General features: G+C 43.9%; 1 protein-coding gene across 2 annotated transcripts in view; it reads right to left on the bottom strand.

Moving 5' to 3' along the window:
* Positions 1-26,667, bottom strand: part of LOC141117415 (deubiquitinase DESI2-like) — a 208,843-nt gene that overhangs the window by 14,358 nt on the left and 167,818 nt on the right. For both annotated transcript variants that reach the window (XM_073610273.1, XM_073610274.1), the window contains 2 exons: positions 22,607-22,700; positions 9,784-9,925 (listed from right to left, as the gene is read on the bottom strand). In XM_073610273.1, the coding sequence (XP_073466374.1) occupies positions 9,784-9,925; positions 22,607-22,700 (236 nt within the window). The remainder of the gene's footprint in view (positions 1-9,783; positions 9,926-22,606; positions 22,701-26,667) is intronic.

The raw sequence follows: 26,667 nt of genomic DNA, 5'->3' as shown, positions 1-26,667 counted from the left end.
GGGGGAAATTAGTGGATCGCCTAACAATTAGCCAGGACAATTACTACCTGGCAAACTAAATTGGTTAGCAGCCCTGCCTAAACACCAGGGTGCTACACAGGTAACTGTCAAAATAATAAAAGTATCACTCTTTGAAAACACACTACAGATTCTGAATCAAGATTTTGGCTTTTCCTTTAGATGTCAGGTTCCTTTTTTTTCATCTTGAACCTCAGGCCTTGCAGTTTAGCTATAGATGAATCTCATTAGAAAAATACAAAGTAAATAAGTTGATAAGGCTGTAATAGAATTTTTCAGGTAGCATCGTAAGAGGAGGCAGCAAGCAGAGAACTGCATGTAAAATCTGACTTTCCTATTTTTTCCATGTCTTGACAGCTGTGGGTGGATCCAGCAACTAGGCCTAAGGGTCGGTTCACACATGGGCAACACGACTTTAACGCGACTTTGTACCGCGACTTCAACGCGGCTTCAGCGCGACTTTGGCACGACTTCGGCAAATTACGAGGCGACTTCAAGTCGCCTCCATGACGGGCGACTTCGCTGGCGGCCCCCCCACCGTACCAGGCCGCATGCCCTCAACATGGGGGGTGCTCTGGGGCATGGGGGGCGCAGTGTGCGCTCCCCCCCCAAAGCACCTTGTCCCCATGTTGATGAGGACAAGGGCCTCTTCCCGACAACCCTGGCCGTTGGCTGTCGGGGTCTGCGGGCGGGGGGCTTATCGGAATCTGGGAGCCCCCTTTAATAAGGGGGCCCCCAGATCCCGGCCCCCCACCCTATGTGAATGAGTATGGGGTACATGGTACCCCTACCCATTCACCTAGGGAAAAAAAGCGTCAATAAAACAAACAGTACACAGGTTTTTAAAATAATTTATTAGGCAGCTCCGGGATCTTCTTCCGACTTCGGGGGTCCTCTTCCGACTTCGGGGGTCTCTCCGCCGTCTCCTCCCGGTGTCCGCATCTTCTGCAGCTCAATTGCTAGCGGTGGTCCGGACTTCTGCCTTCTTCTTTTCTTCCAGAGATGTTGACACGACGCTCTCTCCAGCTGGAATGGTCTCTGAACGCTCCGCAACGGACTTATATAGGCGGTGACCCCGCCCCCTTATGAGGTCACTGTCCCAGGGCATGCTGGGGCTGTGCCGTCATAAGGGGGCATGGTCATCACCCGGTGACCACGCCTCCTAAAACGTCACAGACCCAGCATGCCCAGGGACTGTGACGGCATAAGGGGGCGGGGTCACCGCCTATATAAGTCCCTTGCAGAGCGCACAGAAACCATTCTGGCTGGGGAGAGCGTCGTGTCAACATCTCTGGAAGAGAAGAGGGAAGAAGATGATCCAGAGGTCCGGACCACCGCTGGCAAAAGAGCGCCAGAAGATAGCGGTGGAGCCGGCAGAAGATGCGGACACCGGGAGAAGACGCCGGAGAGACCCCCGAAGTCGGAAGAAGATCCCGGAGCTGCCTAATAAATTATTTTAAATACCTGTGTACTGTGTTTTTTATTGACGCTTTTTTCCCTAGGTGAATGGGTAGGGGTACCATGTACCCCATACCTATTCACATAGGGTGGGGGGCCGGGATCTGGGGGCCCCCTTATTAAAGGGGGCTCCCAGATTCCGATAAGCCTCCCGCCCGCAGACCCCGACAACCAACGGCCAGGGTTGTCGGGAAGAGGCCCTTGTCCTCATCAACATGGGGACAAGGTGCTTTGGGGTGGGGGGGCCGCAGCGCGCCCCCCTCCCCCAAGGCACCAAACCCCCCATGTTGAGGGCATGCGTCCTGGTACGGTTCAGGAGGGGGGGGCGCTCGCTCGTCCCCACCCCCATTCCTGTCCGGCCGGGCTGCGTGCTCGGATAAGGGTCTGGTGTGGATTGGGGGGGACCCCCCACGCCGTTTTTTCGGCGTAGGGGGTTCTCCTCAAGGTCCATACCAGACCCAAGGGCCTGGTATGCCCTTGGAGGGGGAACCCATGCCGGATTTTTACTTAAAATTTGGCGCGGAGTTCCCCTCAAGATCATCTGAGCACAAGTCGCATGCCGAAGTCGGATCATGCGAGACGGCGATCCGACTTTGATCCGACTTCAATGATAGTCAATAGGCTGAAGTCGGATCAAAGTCGGATCAAAGTAGTACAGGGAGTACGCTCTGAAGTCGGAGCGACTTCAGTAGTGTCTATTAAGACGCTAGCGTTAACTCCCATTGAAACTATTTCTGGAGCGACTTGGGGCGACTTGAGGGCGTACAAGTCGGATCCCAAGTCGCCCCAGTGTGAACCGAGCCTAACTGAACAGGCGGGCGGGGGGGGGCGCAGACTGCTTAGGGCCCCTGAGCTAGAACGCAGCTGATGGTGTGTGGTACGGTGACGTTAGTGCCAATGTACTGATCCTGGTGCATTACACTGTTTACTTTTTTAAGCAAACATTAGGTTCTAATGGCCACAGTGAAATGTGAGGCGGTGGATTGCGTTGCACCGCACAGTACTGAAAAAAAGCACTGCATGCCATATTTCTTTCAGCAACCACTGCCAAAAAGGGGTGGTGTAAATTAGCCTGATAGGAGACAAGGCATTTTTAATTAGTGTCAGGACTCTATCCACAAAAAGGGCTCACATGCATTGAAACAAAGATCTGGCATTTCTGTCAGTATTCTACATGGTCGCATTCGTTTGCGTAGGATTGCGCATAGTGGATGCATTGGGAATGCACCAGACCACGGATGCACACTGGCACATGGCCATGCCCACCCTCATCCAGGATTGGTGCCGAATGGTCTTTAAAAGGGAGTTAGCTGCCCCGAAGATCAACCAGATTGCTGGTTGATCTTCGGCTCTCCACTGCGCTGGTTCCTGTGCACCTTGTACCTGTGGATTCTCTGTTACAAACTCGGCTTGCTCTTGGACCTATATTCTGCCTGCCTGGTTTGACCCTGGCTTGCTTAACGGACTTGCTTATTTTACTCTCCTGTGTATGACTCTGGCTTACCCTCCACACCATGCTTTGTCCCAACGTCCGCACCTATTACCTAACCTTGGCTTTGAACAGACTACACTTCTGGCTTCTTCTCTACTTGTGACCTGTCTCTTGCCACACCATGTGCCTCCAGTCACTGCACCAATCCTACTTCATCTGCTCCAGTGCCTTGGCTGACTACCTGGATGCCTGATCCAGCAATGCTCCAGTCGGGACATCCTCGCTAGCAGTTCCAGCAGGCGAGCCATGCTTCTTTTGGGCCTAGCACCCCCTATTCTCACCCTTAGGGGTGCCTGGAGCTTAGCTGCAAGGGAAGCCCTCTCACCATTTGGCCTTCATCCAGGTATGTGATACTTAGCTTGCAGTAGGACTGTGCTGGGCAAGGTTGTCCACCGTAGTCCCACTTCACCTGGAATGAACAGGCCCCTAGAAGAGCTGTGAGAGTCTGTAGATTTAGCATACTCTCACTTCCCCTTTCTCTGAATGATTTTCATTGATGAATTCTACAAGCCTGTGACAACTCTCATCACATTTGAGTTTTACTTTTTACAATATCACCCATTTCACCCAAGCAATTGTGTAACAGTGATTTGTAGCAGCCAAATAATTTCTCTCAATATTTTGCTAGGATAAAATGAATTGCAATTAATGAAAGGTCCATGTGATTTGTAGCTCAGTCAATGAGCGATTTACATGTGCAGCGTTTGAGTAGCTAATCATGTTATCCAATGTAGCTGCTGATGTCCATGGCTCACCAGCGATTTATAGCATATAATCATGTAGTCAGCTAAAGCAGAAAATCTGTATTCTGCTACAAATAATCAGAGAGAAAAACAATTGAGATATTTGTAGCTGCTATAAAGTTGGTAGTGTGACGTGGCCCTAACAGTTACATGGCTGGAAATAAAAGAGGTGAAGTCAATACAAATTGATGTCTCTATTTGTGCCTAGGCCCTCCTACAGCCTTGTACTTGTTAAAATCCAATTGAAGCTTCCCTTAAAACTCAATATGTCAACTCAGGGTGCAGCTAGATTTTAAATGGCTAAGCTTTTATGTTTATTTAGCAAGCTGATTTAGGACAAAATTAGTCTGTTCCCTGCCAGTAGGCTGTAGAGAGTACTCAGGGCTGGTGCTACAACTAGGCAAACTAGGCAGCCGCCTAGGGTGCCCAGCTACCGGTGTTCCTACTCTCTTCTCTCTGCAGCAAGCCACTAAGTCTCAGCATCAACAGGCAGCCGCCGCTCCGTTCGCATATAGTGTCAGAGGCGCAGCAGCGGCAGAGGACTGTATCTGTGTCCCGACTCCCGAATGAATGGAAGCAAGCAAACATTCATTGATGGGCACTGGTAGGCTGCATTGATCGGCGCTGGTAGGCTGCATTGATGGGCACAGGTGAGGCTGCATTGATGGGCACTGGTGAGGCTGCATTTGATGGGTGCTGGTGGGCTGCATTTGATGGGCGCATCATTAAAAAGGTGGGGTATACATGGGCAGGGCAAAGGGGGTGGAGACGAGGGGGCGGAAAAACTAGGTTTTCACCTAGGGTGTTAAAAATCCTTGCACCAGCCCTGAGAGTACTGCTGCTTTCAGAGCCAGTGTCAGAGCTCCTGGACATGTCAGCCTGCTGGAGAGAGGCTACTGCTTACTAGCAGAGAGTAACAGTTTTTATGGCTGCAACCTGAATTGATTGAATGACTTTTAAATTGAGCTTCAGTTGGGCCTTAACCACTTCCAGTCTGGGTCAGTTCTGACATTACCCTCCTACATGTAAAAATCAGCATTTTTTGCTAGAAAACTACAAACTACTTAGAACCCCCAAACATTATGTATTTTTAAAGCAGAGGCCCTAGAGAATAAAATGGTGGTTGTTGCATATTTTCATGTCACATGATATTTGTGCAGTGGTTTTTCAAACGCATATTTGTGGGAAAAAATAAATTTTAATCAAATGTAATGCACAAAAAAAAAATAATGCACAATTGTTTGGTAAAATATAAAAGACAATGTTACGTTGAGTAAATAGGTACCAAACATGTCACGTTGTAAAATTACGCACGTACGTGAAACGGCGCTAAACTACAGTACCTAAAAACAACATAGGAGACATTTTAAAAGCCTGTAAAAGGTTACCAGTTTACAGTTACACAGGAGGTCTGGCACTAGAATTATTGCTCTTGTTCTGATGTTCACAGCAATACCTCACATGTGTGGTGCGATCGCCATTTACATATACAATGTATGCATTTGCCTTTGCGTGTGAGCATGAGGGGACCAAGGCAAATTAAAATAAATTTTTTATTTTATTATTTATTTTATTTAAAAAAAAAATGAACACTGTATCTTAATTTTTTTATCAACTTTATTGCTATCACAAGGGATGAACAACATCCCTTGTGATAGCATGGGCTGTGACAGGTCCTCTTTATTGAGCGATCTGGGGTCTATAAGACTCCAGATCTTTCCTTTAACCTCAAAAGCATAAGATCAAATGAAGATCGGTTTGATCTGATGCTTTCACAAGCCAGTAATAGCTTGCTTACATGAGACCAAAACCAGAACTGCTGAAATCCTTGTGGTTTCCTGTTTCTGACGTCACACAGTGGGAGAAATAACATCAGTTCCTCTCACTGTGTCCCAGGAACCAGATGCCTTCAGTCACATTCTTACTGGGTTCCGATCAGGGCTGGTGCAAGCATTTTTTACACCCTAGGCGAAACCTCATTTTGCTGCCCCCCATTGATTCCACCCCTGACTCCACCCCCTTTGCCCTGCCCAAGTATATCCCACCTTTTTAATGAAGTGGCCATCAAATGCAGCCCACCAGCGCCCATTAAATGCAGACTCACCAGTGCCCATCAAATGCAGCCTCACCAGTGCCCATCAAATGCAGCCCACCAGCGCCCATCAAATGCAGCCTCACCGGCGCCCATCAAATGCAGCCTCACCAGCGCCCATCAAATGCAGCCTCACCAGCGCCCATCAAATGCAGCCTCACCAGCGCCCATGAAATGCAGCCTCACCAGCGCCCATGAAATGCAGCCCACCAGCGCCCATGAAATGCAGCCTCACCAGCGCCCATCAAATGCAGCCTCACCAGCGCGAATCAAATGCAGCCCACCAGCGCCCATGAAATGCAGCCTCACCAGCGCCCATGAAATGCAGCCTCACCAGCGCCCATCAAATGCAGCCTCACCAGCGCCAATCAAATGCAGCCTCACCAGAGCCCATCAAATACAGCCTCACCAGCGCCCATCAAATGCAGCCCACCAACGCCCATCAAATAAAGCCCACCAGTGCCCATCAATATATGTTTGCTTGCTTCCAATTATTCGGCAGTCAGGACACAGACACAGTCCTTCGCCGACGCTTTGCCTCTGACACTTTGTACGAACGGAGCAGTGGCTGCCTGCAACACTTAGTTGCTTTCTGCAGAGAGAAGAGAGTAGGAACACCAGTGGCTGCGAGCCCTAGGCAGCAGTGAGCCCTAGGCGGCTGCCTAGTTTGCCTAGTGGTAGCACCGGCCCTGGTTCCGATTGGAAGGGAGAGTCCAGTAAAGGCAGCGGCGGAGGGGTAAACCCCCTTCCACCGCATGTAAAAGTAATCCAGTGGCTATTTAGCTTGCTCAGATTACTTTTACTAAAAAGAGAATCAGCTGCAGAAAAACATGATACCGGGATCCTGACTGTAGCTCCTGGTATAACCACTATCCTAGCTTTAGTCCGTAGGGTTCAATATTGAATTGGCCCACCCTTTGCAGCTATAACAGCTTCAACTCTTCTTCGAAGGCTGCCCACAAAGTTTAGGAGTGTGTCTATGGAAATGTTTGACCTTTCTCCCATTTGTGAGGTCAGGAACTGATGTTGGACAGAAAGGCCTTTTGCTCGCAGTCTCCACTCTAATTCATTCCAAAGGTGTTCTATCAGGTTGAGGTCAGGACTCTATGACTTTATGGACCTTGCTTTGTGCACTGGTGTGCAGTCATGTTGGAACAGGAAGGGGCCATCCCGAAACTGTTTCCACAAAGTTGGGAGCATGAAATTGTCCCAAATGTCTTAATATGCTGACGCCTAAAGGGTTCCCTTCAGTGGAACTAAGGGGCCACGCCCAACCCCTGAAAAGCAACCCCACAGCATAATCCCCCCTCCACCAAATGATTTGGACCAGTGCACAAAGCAAGGTCCATAAAGTGTCCTCTACAGAGTCCTGACCTCAACCTGATAGAACACCTTTGGGATGAATTAGAGCGGAGATTGCGAGCCAGGCCTTCTCATCCAACATCAGTGTCTGACCTTTCAAATGCGCTTCTGGAAGAATGGTCAATCATTCTATTAGATACACTCCTAAACATTCTGGACAGCCTTCCCAGAAGAGTAGAAGCTGTTATAGTTGCAAAGGGTGGGCCAACTCAATATTGAACCCTACGAACTAAGACTGGGATGCCATTAAAGTTCATGTACATTTAAAGGCGGTATTTTGGATAATATAGTGTATCAATAAAAATATATTTTCCTGAAATTGTATGCAATTAATTCATGTAATGATAGTATATACAATATTAACTCCTGCAAGGGGTGCTTACAATGCTCTCCTGACAGTATGATAGTTTTCCCCAAAAAGCATCCAAGAGGCGCTGGGATTAGGTTAGGTTGAGTTAGGCTGCTCACAAGAGACAGGGCTATCCTCCTGAGGGACCCAGCAGGTTACCAGAAATAAAAGGAAGGAGTGCCAGACCAAACGATAAAAGATTTCAAATTAGTTTATTGGTTTACACTCATTTCACGTGTTTCGGGGGCTCTTTCACACTAAACCTCTAATGAATGGGAGGTTTATTTTGGCCCAGAAAAGACGCTGGATATTTTTTAGTGTAAACTGATAAATTAATTTGGACCCTTATTATTTGGTCTGCACTCCTTCCATTGGTACATAGTCAAAACATACCCTTAGGGTGCTGACTCCAATGATCCATCTTTACTCAACTAACAAAATATGCAACTCCTTCCAATGGTGCATGTTTTTTTTTATTTTTTACTACAGTTTGATCAATGGGGTTAATTTAATAAAACTGGAAAAGAAGTGTAAAATCTGGTGCAGCTCTGCATAAAAACCAATCCAGGTTTCCACTTTCAGATTTTTTTTCAAAGCTTAATTGAACAAGCTGAAGTTAGAAGCTGATTGGCTACCATGCATACAGTGACTTGAAAAAGTATTCATACCAGACTTGGTATTGGTATTCGTACCAGACATCCATTTAAAGACCTGAGACTGGGGCGGAGGTTCACCTTCCAGCAGGAAAACGACCCTAAACATATAGCCAGAGCTACAATGGAATGGTTTAAATCAAAGCATATTCATGTGTAATGCCGCATACACACGATCTGGATTTTGATAGGAAAAAGATATGACGGCTTTTCCGACGGGATTCCGCTCAAGCTTGCCTTGCATACACACGGTCACACAAAAGTTCTCCGAACTTTCCACCGCCAAGAACGCGGTGACTACGACGAGCTGAGAAAATGAAGTTCAGTGCTTCCGAGCATGCGTCAAATTGTTTCCGAGCATGCGTAGGAATTTTGCACGTCGGAATTGCTACAGACGATCGCATTTTCGGATAGGTACTTTTTCCGACCGAAAAATTGAGAACATGCTCTCAATCTTTTGCTGGCTGGAATTCGGCCAGCAAAAGTCCAATGGAGCATACACACGGTCGCATTTTCTGACCAAAAGCTCTCATCGGTCTTTTGCTGGCCGAATTTCCGATCGTGTGTACGTGGCATTAGAATGGCCCAGTCAGTCCAGGCCTAAATCCAATTGAGAATCTGAGGCAAGACTTGACAATTGCAATGCTCTCCATCCAATCTGACAGAGCTTGAGCTATTGAGCAAAGAATGGGCAAAAATGTCACTCTCTAGATGTGCAAAGCTGGTAGAGACATCCCCCAAAAGATTTGCAGCTGTAATTGCAGTGAAAGGTGGTTCTACAAAGTATTGACTCAGGGGGGGCGAAATACAAATGCACGCCACACTTTTCAGATATTTATTTGTAAAAAAATTTGGAAACCATTAATCCTTTTGCTTCCACTTCACAATTATGTGCCACCGTGTGTCACATAAAATCCCAATAAAATACATTTACGTTTTTGGTTGTAACATGACAAAATGTGGAAAATATCAAGGGGTATGAATACTTTTTCAAGGCACTGTAGCTGCACCAGATTTTACACTCTCCAGTTCTAGTAAATTAACCCCTTACTGTCACTTAGCTTGATCTATATGTTGTATACAGTATATATAATTGTGGATAATACATATATATATAACTCCATAGGATGCAAAAAAAACTTTCATATACTAAACGCTACTATTACCTGTATTAATCACATGCAGTTACTGGAATACAATTTTTTGCAATAGTGGTTCTTTAGTTTGTTATAAATGAAAACCAAACAAACCTTATTTAGATATTTCCATTTACAGTTGATTTAGAAATATAGCAAATAAACATGTGCTTTATGAAGTGGGTAATTATTTCTTTGTTTAATTGTTCCATCATTTCATGACCAACATCAGCAAGAAGTCAATGTGAATATTCTGAAAATTGGCGCTTGCTGTGTTCAAGTCTTTCCCTTCCCTTCTATCTTTTTTTTTTTTACATCAGCAGCTGTCTTTTTATTTGAGATTCTATAATGTAATCATACTCCTCCAGATTTATTCAAATGAGAGAGCAAACAGGGACGTGGCTGCTGTGTAACAGCACATAAGGGGCATGAATGCAAATCAGCGTGGTACCAGGCAGGTGGGATCACGGTGTCACAGACCTCAGCCAGAGCTGCAGAGAAGTGATTGCAGTTTTTGTGCATTAAATGGTAGGCGTTGCCCTTATACTCCTTCCCTAGCTCCTCCATGATGTTATCAATGTCTTCCTCTGTGAAGTCTGTTGTACCAAGGGCAATGGCTTCCCTGTAGAAGACACAAATGACAGAAATGACAAGGAGACTCTGTGACCACCATTAAAACCAGAACTCTGCAGCACACATATGTCAGTTAGATTAGGTAGAAGGGTATAATTAAAGGTTCTAGGGAAATTATTGTTATAAAATTTAGACATTTAATGTTTCTTAAAGTGTAGCAGTGAATTTTCAGCATATTATTTCATCAGAAGGATTGGCAAATTACAACTTTAATGTTGTCTAAATATTTCCACCTGTGAATCATGCAATTAAGAAAACTTGACAACTGTGATTAATAAATTGCGTGACGCTCTGCGGACTGGACATGTCTGCAATTATATATTTAGGCAAATTGAAAAAACTCATGATTTGCCTACCTTGAAAAGCGACACCTGTTAGTACGTAACAGGTTGCAATGACAGCAATGGAAGTCAGACATATACTAGGAATTGTTATTAATATTTGTTTCCTTTTTATTGTTCTGTGGGTTAGCTTTTAAACCAATAAATAGATCCAGAGAAATATGCAGCTGACTTTATCCAAAAAGCAAGACTTTTCTGTTAATATTGAGCTCGGCTCCATCCCTCCTACCTCTCCAAGCGTACCTAATGGTGAAGATTTGCATATAACTTCAGCACATATGTCTCTGGATGTGCGCAGCATTTTATTAGATGGATTTCACTTAAAGTAAACTCTAATGATGTTTTTTTTTTTTACATCACGTTTTGTTGGATTTGCCCGGTTTGGGAAAGGTTTATTTTAAGCACATCCCTCTCATAGACTATATGCATGCTTCTATGACAGTTCTACTGAAATAAAGTTGTGGGAGAGCTGGATATCAGTTAAAAATATATATCAAATTGAGTTACTAAGAAAAGAGGTGTACCAATCGCCGAAAAGAAGCAGTTTGAGTGCTCCTGACACACCAAGTGCTTCCTGGAGCTCGTTGTATGTAAATTGCATGGATTTAAATGGTGCAATACATACATGTGCTGAAGCAAGTGTCTTCTTGTTCTGTACTGTGTCTGTTTTAGTGTGTAGACTTCTATGTCAGTCTGTCCTGAAAATGTACTCCCAATTATTTTTTCCTGCCCTGAGTAGACCCTTTACTTACAAGAGTATTAGTGCTTTAGTGATTTTTTTTTTACAGGGATTTTTTTTGTCTTGGATACTCCCAACAGAAAGTTTTCCCTTGAAGCTCTGTTTTTGTTTTGTTTTGGATGATCTTGCCCATTTTTGGGGGGTTTAGCACCTCCTGTTGCATTGACCACATTATAAAAAAATATAAATATAACAATAGGGGGGGTCCTTTTATATTGCCACCCAGGTCCTCAAGCACAGTGATCTCACAGAGATGTATAACAATCTGTCAAGTAGCTTAGCTCTCCAGAATCTGCCAAAAATTGAAATATCAAAATGGACTGGCCCTTTAATTATGACGCTACAAAAACACAATGGAATCTTAATCAATATTAATCAGCCTACAGCAAATGTTTACAATTACAGGTTTGCTTACAATGTTTACAATTACAGTCTTGGCATCTAGGTTTTGCAAGGCCTTGTGCAATTATCTCTTTTAAAAACCAGAAAGCTGGACATGATTGGCCTGTGGCCTCTCATATTTATAGAATAGCACAGCTGATACACAGGCAGAACATTACTCAGTAACAATAAATGATCCAGTAATTACAATTCACCTTTTGGTATTTATCATTGAATACCAAAAGCAGCAGAAATAATGTCTTCTAGCACAAACTATTTTAATACAATGCATGCCCTGTAAAAGAACTGTTGATTAAAGCTGAACTACAAGCAGATAAAGATCACTATTTAATCCATTTACGAATTCAATTAAAAATAATTATTTTTTTATAGATGTTGATGTACTGCTCTATGCTGAGTATGTTTGCCTCTTTAATTGTGTCTTTTTATAACTTTTGTTCTCTCTCTCCCCATTTTCTTCATCTTTGGAAGCCGGGGGAGATGACCTATCTACCGTCTACATTTTGGGAACCCAAGCTATATGCTTTAGATGGGTGGCTCCCTTTCATCTAGGGGGGGGGGGGGGGGGGGCAGCAGCCTACCAGCCCCGCGCCTAAATTTTTCAGTACACGGTGGCCTCTCCTATACCCCCAATTTTGAGACTATTTTCCCATAACGCCCAGGACCTTAATTCCCTGATGAAACTGTTTAAGGTCTTTCAAAATTATCGCTCCCAACAGGAAACATTGTCTTTATGCAGGAGATCCATTTTCCTGCTTCTTTCTTCTTTTAAGCCATCTTTTCTTCATAAACACTTTCCTAAATTTTTTACTGCGAATGCAGAAAACAAAACAAAGGGAGTGGCTATTCTCTTTTCCAAGAATGTTCCCTTTACCCTGACTCAAGAAATCAAAGACCCTCATGGTCGCTACCTTTTGCTCAAGGGTTACATAGGACCCCTGTTGTATACTCTCCTCTCCTATTATGCCCCTAATACAGGTCAGGTTGCCTTTTTCTCTAGCATGTTTTGCACCCTATCTCGGCATTTTGAGGGTTTGGTAGTGTGTGGTGGTGATTTTAATCTAGCTCTGGACATAAGCCTTGATAAATCCAAACCAGTAGGGTCTAAGTTGCGCAGCTCAACCAGGGCAAATCTTCGCTTGGCTAGGTTGCTCCACTCCAAGGGTCTAGTGGATATTTGGCAAGAAAAACACCCCTCTACCAGGGACTATATCCACTATTTTCATGTACATCATTTTTTACACCAGGATAGATCATGTATTTGTCTGATCCCCCCTTGTTCCCTCCATGCATTAGGCCTGTATTAGAAAAACAGCTTGGTCTGATCATGTTATTGTCTCAATCTCTATCGTATGCCCTTCTCCTGGAGATAGGCGCCTTAACTAATCCATTTTAAGTGACCCGATTCGCTACATGGAGATAGAGAAAAGTATTGTAGAATATTTCCAGTTGAACCTCACTGAATCCAGCTCACTGATTTCCCTGTGGACTTCACACAAAGCGACACATCAAGTCCAACCTATGTGTGTGATTATATGTCAGTTGCTTATCTAATAGTTTTTTGAAACTATTGATGCCCCTCGCTGAGACCACCGCCTGTGGAAGGGAATTCTACATCCTTACTGCTCTTCAAGTAAATAACCCTCTACATTGTTTAAGGTTAAATCCCTTTTCTTCTAATTTTAATGAGTGGCCATGTGTCTTGTTAAACTCCCTTCCGCAAAAAAGTTTTATCCCTATTGTGGGGTCACCAGTACGATATTTGTAAATTTAAATCATATCCCCTCTCAAGCGTCTCTTCTCCAGAGAGAATAAGTTCAGTGCTCGCAACCTTTCTTCATAACTCATATCCTCCAGACCCTTTATTAGCTTTGTTGCTCTTCTTTGTACTTGCTCCATTTCCAGTACATCCTTCCTGAGGACTTGTGCCCAGAACTGGACAGCATACTCCAGGTGCGGCCGGACCAGAGTCTTGTAGAGTGGGAGAATTATCGCTTTATCCCTGGAGTTAATCCCTTTTTTAATGCATGACAATATTCTGTTTGCTTTGTTAGCAGCAGCTTGGCATTGCATGCCATTGCTGAGCCTACTAGAACCCCCAGGTCCTTTTCTTCTCTAGATCCCCCCAGTGGTTCTTCCCCTAGTGTATAGATTGCATTCATATTTTTGCCACCTAAATGCATTATTTTACATTTTTCCACATTAAACCTCATTTGCCATGTAGTTGCCCACCACATTAATTTGTTCAGATCTTCTTGCAAGGTTTCCACATCCTGCAGAGAAGTTATTGCCCTGCTTAGCTTAGTATCATCCGCAAATACAGAGAAATACAGGTCGTTTATGAACAAATTAAATAGGATTGGTCCCAGCTCCAATTACCACGGACGAGGTTCATGCTGTAATTAACTCCCTACCCAGCTCCAATTACCACGGACAAGGTTCATACTGTAATTAACTCCCTATCCACTGGCAAAGCTCCTGGCCCAGATGGTCTCCCGACTGATTTCTATGTAGCACATGGTAACATGCTGGCCCCCAGGCTGGCCGCCCTATTTACACATTGCCTGGAGCAGGGCTTCCTCCCACCCTCCATGGCACATGCACATGTTATCCTCATCCCCAAGACGGGTAAAGATCCCAAATTATGTGCCTCTTATAGACCTATAGCACTCCTCAATACTGACCTCAAAATCCTAACTAAACTCCTTATCACTAGACTTAACTCATTACTCCCCTCTCTGATTGACTCGGATCAGACCAGGTTCATGTCCCACAAGTCTACAGACATCAATTTTCTTAGATTGTTTACTAACCTCCATGCAAGACACGACAATCAGGGAACTAGAGTGGTTGCCTCTCTCGATATTGAGAAGGCTTTCGACTCGATTGTGTGGCCTTTCCTGTGGGAGATTCTGCGGAGAATGGGATTTTCCCTGGTATTCATTCACTGGTCAGAGACTATATATAGTTCGCCTACGGCTGCCATTCGTTTAGGGGGCCGTCTATCTCCTGTTTTTGAACTTTCTAGCGGTACACGGCAGGGCTTCCCTCTCTCTCTGGCACTTTTTGAATTCGCCATGGAACCAGTGGCGGAGGCATTACATGTCTTGCCACACATTAAAAGTCTACGACTGGGCTGGCTGGAGGAGAGGGTGGCCTTGTATGCAGACGACCTCCTCTTCTTCCTGAATGATGCTGGCCCCTCCCTGCAAGGGGCATTGTCAGTCCTAGCAGAATTCTCTGTGGTGACGGGGCTCAGGGTTAATTGGTCAAAGTCGCAGCTGCTGGCTATTGCTGAGGCTAAAAAAGAGGCCTCGGCTTCTCTTCAACTACATAGGGTGGACAAGTTTACCTACTTGGGGGGGTGTGTTTCAGGGAATCTGTCTGACTTCATTCCAATGAACTTGTCCCCAGTAATCAACTCAGTCAGAGCCAAGCTGAAAGCATGGGAGAACCTCGCCCTGTCCCTACTGAGTCGTATTAACCTCATCAAAATGAAAATCCTTCCCAAGTTTACATATTTGTTTCGTAATTCCCCTCAATGGATCCCCAAATCATTCTTCTCCCAACTAAACAAAATTTTCTCCTCCTTTCTTTGGGGTCCACGTTCCCCCCCCGCTTTAAGTTAACCACCCTAATGCGCCCTTGTTCGCAGGGGGGCCTAACATTCCCGGACTGTCACAAATACTTCATTGCAGCTCAATTGGTCACTGCATTTTGGTGGCTTGCTCCAGATCTAACTCGCCCTCGGCCGTTGAGGCTGCGGTGTTGCGATCTTTGTAGACGTTGTCGAATCTCCTTTTACAGGGTCCAAAGGCTCCATACGACCTAACCCCTTCCATGCGTACCACCCTTAGGACATGGTGGGAATGCCTGGCCTGTGAAAAGTATCCTCTGACTGCTGTATCCCGAACACCCTGGAACAATCCCAACCTACAGCACTTTCTCGAGATTCCAGACCCTGTGATATGGGCCAGGTACCATATTAGAGCTCTCTCAGAAATCACCTCAAACCTAACAATATTCTCCTTTGATCACTTAATGTCTCATCACAACGTCCTGCTCTCCCACAAATTCCGATATCTACAGTTGTCCCATGCTTTCAGGGCTCAGTTCCCTCCAGGCGAAAGGCAGATGGTGCAGTCCGACCTGGAGCGGATTCTGCGATTTGATTGTACAGAAAAACCCACCTCCATGCTATAAGCACATCTCCTCCGGGTCTCGTCTCCTGAACTGTCCAGGCTCCATCAGCAATGGCACCGGGATGTATATCTTACTTCCCTCGGGTGCATAGGATGAGGTCTTCTCTCTCACTGGAATGTTGGCGTGACCATGCCCCCGGGGATTTTTTCCACATCTTTTGGTCCTGTCCGGTAATTACAGGTTTCTGGTCACAAATTATTTTAGAGGTGAATGATCTGCTAAGTATCTCCATCCCCAAGAATATGCCTGCTGGGGCTGGTGGAGGATTTGGTGCCCAGAGTGGCTGAGAGAACCTTGTTGGGTCTCCTGCTGTTCTATGCCAGGAAATCCATTGTCCTATGCTGAAAGTGAAAGACACCTCCCTCTATAGGTTTATGGAAAACACTTGTTAACAATGTGATACCCCTTTACAGGGACACCTATATACATATCGGCTGTCCGAAAAAACACGACAGAGTTTGAAGTAAGTGGTTAGCGGAACCCTCCACTGCTGCAACAGTTTAGGTGATCTCTCCGATATATTACGGCTCACCTTGACATCCTAACAGACCAACCCGGGATAGCACAATACTCTAGGTGAGCTAGCTCATTGTCAGTCCACCCCTGGAGCAAGAGCCGTGACAGCCTATTGATGATGTTATATTACGGTAGTCGTAGATATTCTAATGATCCTTGATATTGTAATGATATCTGGCAACCCCTGTGTGGGTTCTTCCCTGTTAATAGCCAGATGTGGGCTGAGCTGTTGTACGTCTGTACTGTTTTGTGTATGTTAAGAAAATAAATAATGTTTTTCAAAAATAAAAAATAGGATTGGTCCCAGCACAGAACCCTGACCCCACTACCCACCCCTGACCATTCTGAGTATTCCTCAATTATCACCACCCTCTGAACTCACCCTTGTAGTCAGTTTTCAATTCATATACTCACTCTATGGTCCATGCCAACAGACCTTATTTTGTACAGTAAATGTTTATGGGAAACTATGTCAAATGCTTTTGCAAAATCCAGATACACCACGTCTACGGGCCTTCCTTTATCTAGATGGCAACTCACCTCCTCATAGAAGGTTAATAGATTGGTTTGGCAAGAACGATTCTTCATGAATCCATGCTGATTACCGCTAATGATACAGCTTTCATTACTAAAATCTTGTATATAGTCCCTTATCATCCCCTCCAAGAGCTTCCATACTATTGATGTTAGGCTAAATGGTCTGTAATTCCCAGGGATGTACTTTGGGCCCTTTTTAAATATTGGTGCTACATTGGCTTTTCTCCAATCCGCTGGTACCACTCCAGTCAGTAGATTGTCAGTAAAAATTAGGGACAATGATCTGGTTAGAAATATAAATATGCTCTTAAAGTGAACCCATCTCTCCTCCGTGTTATTTGTTCCCAAGATTTTATCCCAATTTATGCCTTCTAGCAAGGTTCGTAGTTTAGGGAAGCTGGCTCTTTTGAAATTCAATGTCTTTGTATTTCCCTTATGTTTCCTATTTGTGTGATTTATACTGAAGCCAATTGACCTATGATCGCTGTTTCCTAAATTGCCCCATATTTTCCCATCCGTGATGCGGTCTGTATTGTTGGTAATCAGTAGATCTAGTATCGCTTTATTTCTAGTTGGTGTGTCTACCATCTGACCCATCAAATTGTCCTACAAGCCATTTAGGAACTGGCAAGCCTTAGACGAATGTGTGGTTCCCTGCGCCCAGTCTATGTCTGGATAATTAAAATCTCCCATTATGATAACACTTTCCATTCTTGCTGCTAATCCAAATTGTGATAGGAGGTCTGTCTCCACCTCCTCCCTCAGGTTAGGGGGCCTTTAGCATACTCCCAGTATTATTTTCCCCTTAGCTTCATCCCTTTGGAGCTCTACCCATAAGGGTTCCACCTCCTCAATAGCTCCCTTAGTGATGTCATCTCTCACATTCACTTGCACATTATTCTTGATATATAGACAAACCCCTCCTCATTTTTTACCCTCTCTATCCCTGCGATGAATGGTTGCCAGCCTATCATGAGAGCTGTTGAACCAGGTCTCTGAAATTCCCACAACATCTAAATCCTCCTCGTACAACAGTAGCTCTAGCTCACCCTTCTTGTCCGCCAGGCTCCTGGCATTGATGAACATGCCACATAGCTTAGACCGATCGCATACTATCCTCTTATTGGGTGTTCCAAGATTGCAACTAGGACTTGTTACTATACTTACCTTGGGTTTATGTGCTTTAGTCAACCTATCACTAATGCCCCCAATACTACCCCAAGACTATCTCTACCTCTTGACCCTCCCTCCCGTTGCCTAGTTTAAAAACCCCACTAACTTTTTGGCCATCTTTACTCCCAGCAGATCTGCACCCTCCTCATTTAGGTACAGTGCGTCCCTTCTATAGTACTGGTGACCGACTGAGAAGTCGGCCCAGTCCTCCAGAAACCCAAACCCCTCCTTACTACACCAGCTCCTCAGCCACTTGTTTATTTCCCTAATCTCCCTCTGCCTTTCTGGTGTGGCTCGAGGTACCGGTAGTATTCCTGAGAATACTACCTTGGAGGTCCTTTTCCTCAATTTAGCTCCCAAGTCCCTAAAATCGTTCTTTAGGACACTCCATCTGCCTCTGACTTTGTCATTGGTGCCAACGTGCACCATGACAGCCGGGTCTTCCCCAGCCCCTCCCAGTAATCTGTCCACCAGATCCGTGATGTGCCGAGCCCAAGCGCCCGGTAGACAGCATACAGTTCGGCACTTTAGGTATTTGTCACAGATTGCGCTCTCTATCCATCTAAGAACTGAGTCCCCTACCACCAGAATCTGTCTATCCTTTCCCTTCGCTACCCCTCCCCCACTCTCACTGGAGGAATTCTTCCCCTGGCAGCTAGGAGAGTCCCTCAGCTCCAGCAGTGCTGGTCCCTGACTGGTTTCACCAATGTCACTCAATGGAGTGTACTTATTGGGATGCTCAAGCCCTGGGTCGGCCTCCCTGGCACTTCCCCCTCTACCCTTCCTGACTGTCACCCATCTACTCTTTTCTGGTGCCTGCATCTCTTTGTCTCCACCCTCCTCTGTGCTGGCCCCTGCTGGCACCTGCCGGGTATGTTCCTGGATCTCCTTTAGTATGAAGGGTCTTCTCAGTGCTGACAGTTGCTTCCCTAGATTCAGAACCAGGGCTTCCAATGTGCTTACATTTTGCACCGCAGTATTCGCCCTCAATCAGATAATCAAGGAACACATAGATGTCACAAGATGAACACCGAGTCAGATCTCCACACCCGCCAGCCATTGTAAATACCAAATTAATGAAGATTGGAGATTATACCCTGTCCAAATTACCTAACAACTAGCTTCCTGACAATACTCAACAATACACTACACAGGTACTCAACAAGACAATACACAGGTACTTGCAGACCACGTGCACTCGCAGAACCACGTGCACTCGCGGACCCACATGCACTTGTGGACTCACGTGCACCTGTGGACCCACGTGCACTTGCAGACCCACGTGCACTCACAGACCACGTGCACTCGTAGACCCACGTGCACTCGCAGACCACGAGCACCCACAGACCACGGGCACTAGCAGACCCACATGCACCCGCAGACCCACGTGCACTCGCAGACCCACGTGCACTCGCAGATATACTCGCACTATACTCAGGTACTCCCAATACACAGGTACTCCCAATACACAGGTACTCACAATACACAGGTACTCACTATACCCAGGTACTCACTAAACCCAGGTACTCACAATACACAGGTACTCACAATAGACAGGTACTCACTATACCCAGGTACTCACAATACACAGGTACTCACAATAAACAGGTACTCACTATACACGGGTACTCACTATACACAGATACTCACAGTGATTTGGAATGTTGGTACTCTTCCTTTCAGTCAGCATATAAGGACATTTTGAATATTTCCCTAGTGGAAGCTAATGTCAAAATATCGAATAGGTGGAAGATAGTGTTTTCTCGCTTGTCGAGGCTTTATCCACCTTCCTCGCCCCTATGTTTTGGTGGGTGCCATTCGTTTGGCACCATGTATCATATATGGTGGGAACTTGCGAAGTTACAGGGTTTCTGGAACAAGATTTTTGCTATGATACGGAAGGTTTCTTGAATCCCGGTTCCCTAACAGCCTCGTATTGCTCTGTTAAATGAGCAATTGATCTTCTTTATGTTTTTAACTGCAAAACTTACTATAGCCCTTTCTTGGAAAAATACCTCAGTCTGTATCTCACCGTGTAGGCAAAAGATGTCTTGGATAATGCTCAATGAACAAATTGACAGTAGGATTAATGACACTACTTAGCGATCTAAGGCTGTCTGGAGCCCCTATGCGGATTGTGTTCATGTGCAGCTATAGGGGCTTTGAATATGGTGAACTCTCCTCCTGGAAGCCTAATTTATTTCTCTTCCCTCCAGGCCTCTCTCTCTTCCATTTCCCCTTCTGTTTTCACTATTCTAGTCTTTTTTTTTGCTATCTCTGAGGCCCCGCTTTGCTGAAAATAGTTGCAGTTGGTACTCATATAACACTTTGTATATGTGCATTTGCATAGTTAAATGCTTGGCTTCTCCCAACTGTCCTTGATTCGGGTTGTGTATCAATTCCGCCCCGCCTACACTTAGACCGGACATGGCTTGAAACTTAGATGTTCAATGTTCATTCTGTTTCTCACAAACATTTTGGAGAGATGTCCATTATTCACTGTATTTGCAAATTCTGTACCAGAGTCCTGGCTGTACTTTTTCTTTGTCTGATCTTTTAAGTTTTCAATAAAAAATATTGAAAGTAAAAAGGTTTTTGTTTGTTAATGAAAGTGTAAGTATCTGAATCTCTCTTCAATTTGGCTGTATGGTCCCCTGCACAGCAAAAATAGGGAGAAAATATCTAAGATCATCATCATGGACCATATATGTCCATGTACACTAGCCCTAAGCCAGATAAGCTCTAGTGCTGACAACTGTGAGCATTCTTACAAGAGGAGAAAGCAGAGTGATGCCCTCATCCTTGGAGTGATAGTCCTATACTGTTCAATCAGCAGCCTAGGCGTGGATCCACGTCTAAGCTGTACAGCTAACTGAAGTGGGGAAACTTGAAGTCACCACAATAATTATACTGTCTGCCAGGGTTGCCTGGATCACAACATAAGGCAAGGTAAAGAGAATTTCAAACCTTTGTCTTTTAGTTAACTGTTTGCTTTGAATTCAATTTTAAAAGTATAGATACATGTGTAGCACCCTCCTAGGTAGGTGCTAGAAGAGAGCGTAGTTTTTGGTCTTTCTGCTTACCAGGAATATTGGACAGTGGGAGGGGACCTGACATGTGAGTGCACAGGCTTTGTTACAGTCCTGACAAATGGCAGAGGAAAAGTGCTGCATTGCATGTTGGGATACTGTATAAAAGCCCAGGGTACATGTGCTCAGTTAGTTGAGCCAGGGAACAGAGTCCAGAAGGAAGGGGGGGCTACCCTCTCCTCCACGGGGTGGTCATGCGGCCTTGGGTGGTGGAACCAAGGGCCTAGAGAGAGAGAGATAGAAGCTGAACCCAGAGGTCCTGCAGAGCTGACTGGAAGTAAGACACCAGGAGGGATCTGATTCTGCCTACTGTGAGTACAGATATGAGTCTTTGGGGGCCTGTCGAGTGAGGGCCAGCCTCTTCAGCTAGAAGAGTCAGTGGACGGGTGTCCGTAAAGGGGATGCTAGAGAGTAGAGCTGCACGATTAATCGTTAAGAATCGTTATTGCAATTTTTTTCCCCCTTGCAATCTTGACAAAGTATTTCCCGATTCTTTCTATGCAGAGGATTCTCTCTGCTCTGCTGAACCCGGCAGCTGTCAAAAGAAAGGAAAAAAAAAAAAAACAAGCAGTCTGCCAAGAATCACAACATTCTTTAGCAGTGAAACTTAAGTATAAACATTGTAACGATTTGTCCTTTAGATCAAAGGAATACACTTTGGTGTGTAAATGAGGGAAGTTTAACTACTTAAACACTAAACCTTTTTCTGACATTTGTTGCTTTCAAGTTAAAATCAAATTATTTTTTTTTGCTAGAAAATTTATATATATTTTTTTTTTTTTTAGTAGAGACCCTAAAGAAAAAATGTGGTTGTTGCAATATTTTATGTCAATATTTTGTGTCATTCAAATGCATTTTTTTGAAAAAAAATTACACTTTAATGATTTAAAAAAAAATAACCAGTAAAGTTAGCCCAATTTTTTTTGTATAATGTGAAAGATTTTACGCCGCGAGAATCGTGAGAGAATCGTGATCTTTTTATTCTAAGCAAAAAAATTGTGATTCTCATTTTGGCCAGAATCGTGCAGCTCTACTAGAGAGTATCCTGAAGATAATGTAGTGCATCAAGTCTGCTGCTAGTGAGAGCAAGAAGGCTTAATTCCTCCATACATGTGGCAGTATGGTTAAAGCAGTGTGACTGCTTCCACAAATAATCCGGTGAGGCCAAGCGAGAGTTGTCCTCATCCTCTGTGAATAGTTCCAGTTAGAGTATCCCACTAATCACTTCTCCCATCCAAGTTCCAAATTAAAATACAAAAACCCAAATACCTTGGACTGGTCATTGAGTGGAGAGCAAGCGGGAGTAAGAGTGGGGCAAGTGGAAACTCCAAGCAACTGAAGTGGGAAACCCTTAGTAACCAGCTGCAGGTAACCAGAGAGAGGCCTATGAAGTCAACACACAGCAAGCCCTACTGGGACAGTGTTACACATGTAAATATTCTCTAGTACTAAACATGAAACTAAAATGCTTATGTTGATAATCATTTTTCAATATCTACAATATCTTTCATGGACTTTCTGGCTGCTAAATAAAAATAGATGTGGAGTTTCCATAAATTGGTTGAGCTTCAAAAATTACATCAAGATTACTGGATATTACCACAATGCTAACTAAGCACATGCTTTGTATCAAGTGCATTAAGTGCATAAATGGCCTAAATTACAATTACTTGAATTTAAATGTTTCTCCAAGTTCCACTGCGCTGCCGGGTGTAATTTCGAAAATGCCACTGAATGGGTAGGGATGTCCTCCATAGGCAAACTCTGTAAACAAACAATTACAGATACTTAAAAAATGTTAACCAATAATCACTGAACAATAAAGAGGTCTTTAAAAAGAGGTGTGAATATATATTGACATAGAATGTACTGAGTCACTGTTTCTTTGAAATAACTTTATTCAACTTGTTTGAAATCCAAGTAGATGTGACTACCTAAAGCATATTTAAACCCAAGAAGTAAAATGTAATTTATTGCAGGTAAACATAAAATGAAAACCCAGACTAATTGTCTTAAAAGTAAATTATACAGGTCAGTCAAACTGTACCTGCAAACATTTACTCCCAAAACTGGCAAAAGGTAATGTTGCTGCATCCACCTTATAAAACTTAGTGAATATAAGAACTGACAACCAAGTGGCTACTTAGAAACTTCAGAAATTGATGCTTGTTGTCAGAGATTCTGGGATGCACTTACACTTTTCGTAGGTTGCACTGTAAACAAAATTATTGGTTCTTGGTGCTTGATGGCAGTGCTTCAACACCCTAATGTTGGCTGCCCCTCCACAACCATCAACAGAGAATCTGACCTAGGAATCCCAAACATGGTATTCAAAATACACCCGATTGGTCCAGACTACATCCAAAGAATGTAAGGCAAATTCCTTTGGGTGTACTGGCTTAGGACAAAGAAACAAAAGTGCAATGTTTTTATTCATGTGAACATCTGATACCACCTTACCCAGAAAATAGAGTCTTGTACACAGGCCAACCTTGTAGATAACTTTACCAGTTCGGAGACTCTACATGCTGAACTACATGATTCTTTTGCTCAACTGTGAAATTTAAATTCCACCTGAATTCCTCCAAAGTCCAAAAGATGATAAAAGGGTTGGACTCCAGTTCTGAGTAAGTTCTGAGTAAGACTCCACACAGAATAGAAGGTCATCCAGGTACTCCACTATTGTTATCTTTGGCAACAACATCTTGGCAAAGCTGCAAACTAATAAAGCTTCTTCTCTACTGCAAAATGCAAGAACCTCTGCTGCTCCTGGTAAATGTGTACATGGAGGTATGCTTCCTTGATATCTGTGGCTGGCAGACAATCCCCCTGATGCTGGGACACTATTACCAAACAGGTCAACTCCATCGTGAACTTGTGAATGTTGGCAAAAAATCCAATGCTTTAAGATAGGTCGTACTCCACCCCTCTTGGTCACCGTGAGGAGGTTTATGTAAAAATCATGGAATCTTCCTGTAGTTGGAACTGGACATACCACCCCCTGGACCAAGAGTCCCTTAATGGCTAGACATAAATCCGATGTGGAGGGGGTGTCTGAAACTCTTTTTTGTAGCCCGAGGCTGCCAATTTGCTAACTTATTTGTCTAACATATGCACTAGCTAATAGTACACAAACTTAAGCTTAACATGTGGGGGCCAAACCTCACACAGAGGAGAAGGTTTCTTTGTGTCCTTGGTGGTCTGGGATGGCCAGGAATGCTTACCCACTGTAGAGGTAGAGGGCATAAAAGACTTAGTCCCCTTGTCTAAATTGACTATGAATGAAAGAAAACTTTTATGCCTCCACCACGCCTTAGGGGACTAGCACCCAGCACAGCCAAACAGCCACCACCCTAGCTCCAGTTGTAACCCCCATTAGGCTGGGCTGTTACATTACTATCACATGTCATGAGGCAGACTAAACAACAAAACAAAACAAAACCTCACGAATAATAATGATATATTGATAGTTGGTTTATATATATATATACAGTACCTCACACATTTTTGTAAATATTATATTATATCTTTCCATGTGACAACACTGAAGAAATGACACTTTGCTACAATGTAAAGTATTGAGTGTACAGCTTGTATAACAGTGTAAATTTGCTGCCCCCTTGTAAACCAGTGTAAATTTGTGAGGGGTGTACTCACTTTTGTGAGGTAATGTGAGGTAATATATATATGCCCATAAGTTTACAAACCCTGGCAGAATTTATGATTTCTTGGCCTTTTTTCCAGATAATATGAATGATAACACAAAAACATTTCTTTCACTCATGGTTAGTGTTTGGCTGAAGTCATTTATTATCAATCAACTGTGTTTACTCTTTTTAAATCATAATGGCAACAGAAACTACCCAAATGACCCTGATCAAAAGTTTACATACCCTGGTGATTTTGGCCTGATAACATGCACACAAGTTTACACAAAGGGGTTTGAATGGCTATTAAAGGTAACCATCCTCACCTGTGATCTGTTTGCTTGTAATTAGTGTGTGTATAAAAGGTCAATGAGTTTCTGGACTCCTGACAGACCCTTGCATCTTTCATCCAGTGCTGCACTGATGTTTCTGGATTCTGAGTCATGGGGAAAGTAAAAGAGTTGTCAAAGGATCTGCGGGAAAAGGTAGTTGAACTGTATAAAACAGGAAATGGATATAAAAAGATATCCAAGGAATTGATAATGCCAATCAGCAGTGTTCAAATTCTAATCAAGAAGTGGAAAATGAGGGGTTCTGTTGAAACCAAATCACGGTCAGGTAGACCAACTGAAATTTCAGCCACAACTGCCAGGAAAATTGCTCGGGATGCAAAGAAAAACCCACAAATAACTTCAGGTGAAATACAGGACTCCCTGAAAACATGTGGTGTGGCTGTTTCAAGATGCACGATAAGGAGGCACTTGAAGGAAGATGGGCTGCAAGGTCGAGTCCCCAGAAGAAAGCCATTACTACGCAAATGCCACAAAGTATTTCACTTACAATATGCCAAACAGAGACACAGAGACAAGCCTCAAACCTTCTGGCACAAAATAATTTAGAGTGATAAGACCAAAATTTAGCTTTTTGGTCACAACCATAAACGCTACATTTGGAGAGGAGTCAACAAGGCCTTTGATGAAAGGTACACCATTCCTACTGTGAAACACAGAGGTGGATCGCTGATGTTTTGGGGATGTGTGAGCTACAAAGACACTGGAAATTTGGTCAAAATTGATGGCAAGATGAATGCATGTTATAAAAAAATACTGGAGGAACATTTGCATTAATCAGCCAGGAAGCATGGGACGTACTTGGACATGCCTACATGATCCAAAACACAAAGTCAAGTCGATCTGTCATTGGCTAGAGCAGAATAAAGTGAAGGTTCTGGAGTGGCCATCTCAGTCTCCTGACCTCAATATTATTGAGCCACTCTGGTGAGATCTCAAACGTGCAGTTCATGCAAGACAGCCGAAGAATTGACAGGAACTGGAGGTTTTTTGCCAAGAGGAATGGGCAGCTTTACCATCTGAGAAAATAAAGAGCCTCATCCACAAATACCACAAAAGACTTCAAGCTGTCATTGATGTTAAAGGGGGCAATACACAGTATTAAGAAATGGGGTATGTAAACTTAAGATCAGGGTAATTTGGGTAGTTTCTGTTGCCATTATAATTTAAAAAGAGTAAACACAGTTGATTGATAATAAATGGCTTCAGCCAAACACTAACCATGAGTGAAAGAAAATAAAAAAGAGGGTAATATCCGCGCTTGGTAAAAAACAGCATGCAGCAGCTGAACACTATAACCCAGATATAAGGTACACATGAGTGAAAGAAAAGTGTTTGTGTTATCATTCATGTTCTCCGAAAAATGGGCAAGAAATCATAAATTCTGCCAGGGTATGTAAACTTATGAGCAAAACTGTATGTGTATATATATATATATATATATATATATATATATATATATATATATATATATATTGGAAAGTTGGGGGTTGTTTAGCTCTAGTAGTAGATGCTTTTGCCAGTGATTCCAAACCAGTCAGGAACTGTACTTTAGGGCATGGTAGCCCATTTTTATTAAAAAGACAAATAAAAGTCCATAACATAACGGTTTCCCATGCAGGGGTTCTTCCTCAGCAAATACACACAGCAGAAAATGCTAGCCCGTCTGGCTCTCGGTAACAGTACTTTTGCTCTTTATTCTGGTCACACAGACCACCGGATTCTTCAGAGTGA

This window comes from Aquarana catesbeiana, linkage group LG13 (genome assembly GCF_042186555.1).
Source record: "Aquarana catesbeiana isolate 2022-GZ linkage group LG13, ASM4218655v1, whole genome shotgun sequence".
In the NCBI taxonomy this organism is placed as follows: Eukaryota; Metazoa; Chordata; class Amphibia; order Anura; family Ranidae; genus Aquarana; species Aquarana catesbeiana.
Note: the sequence above shows the minus strand (reverse complement) of the source record. Positions and strands in the feature narration are given on the sequence as shown.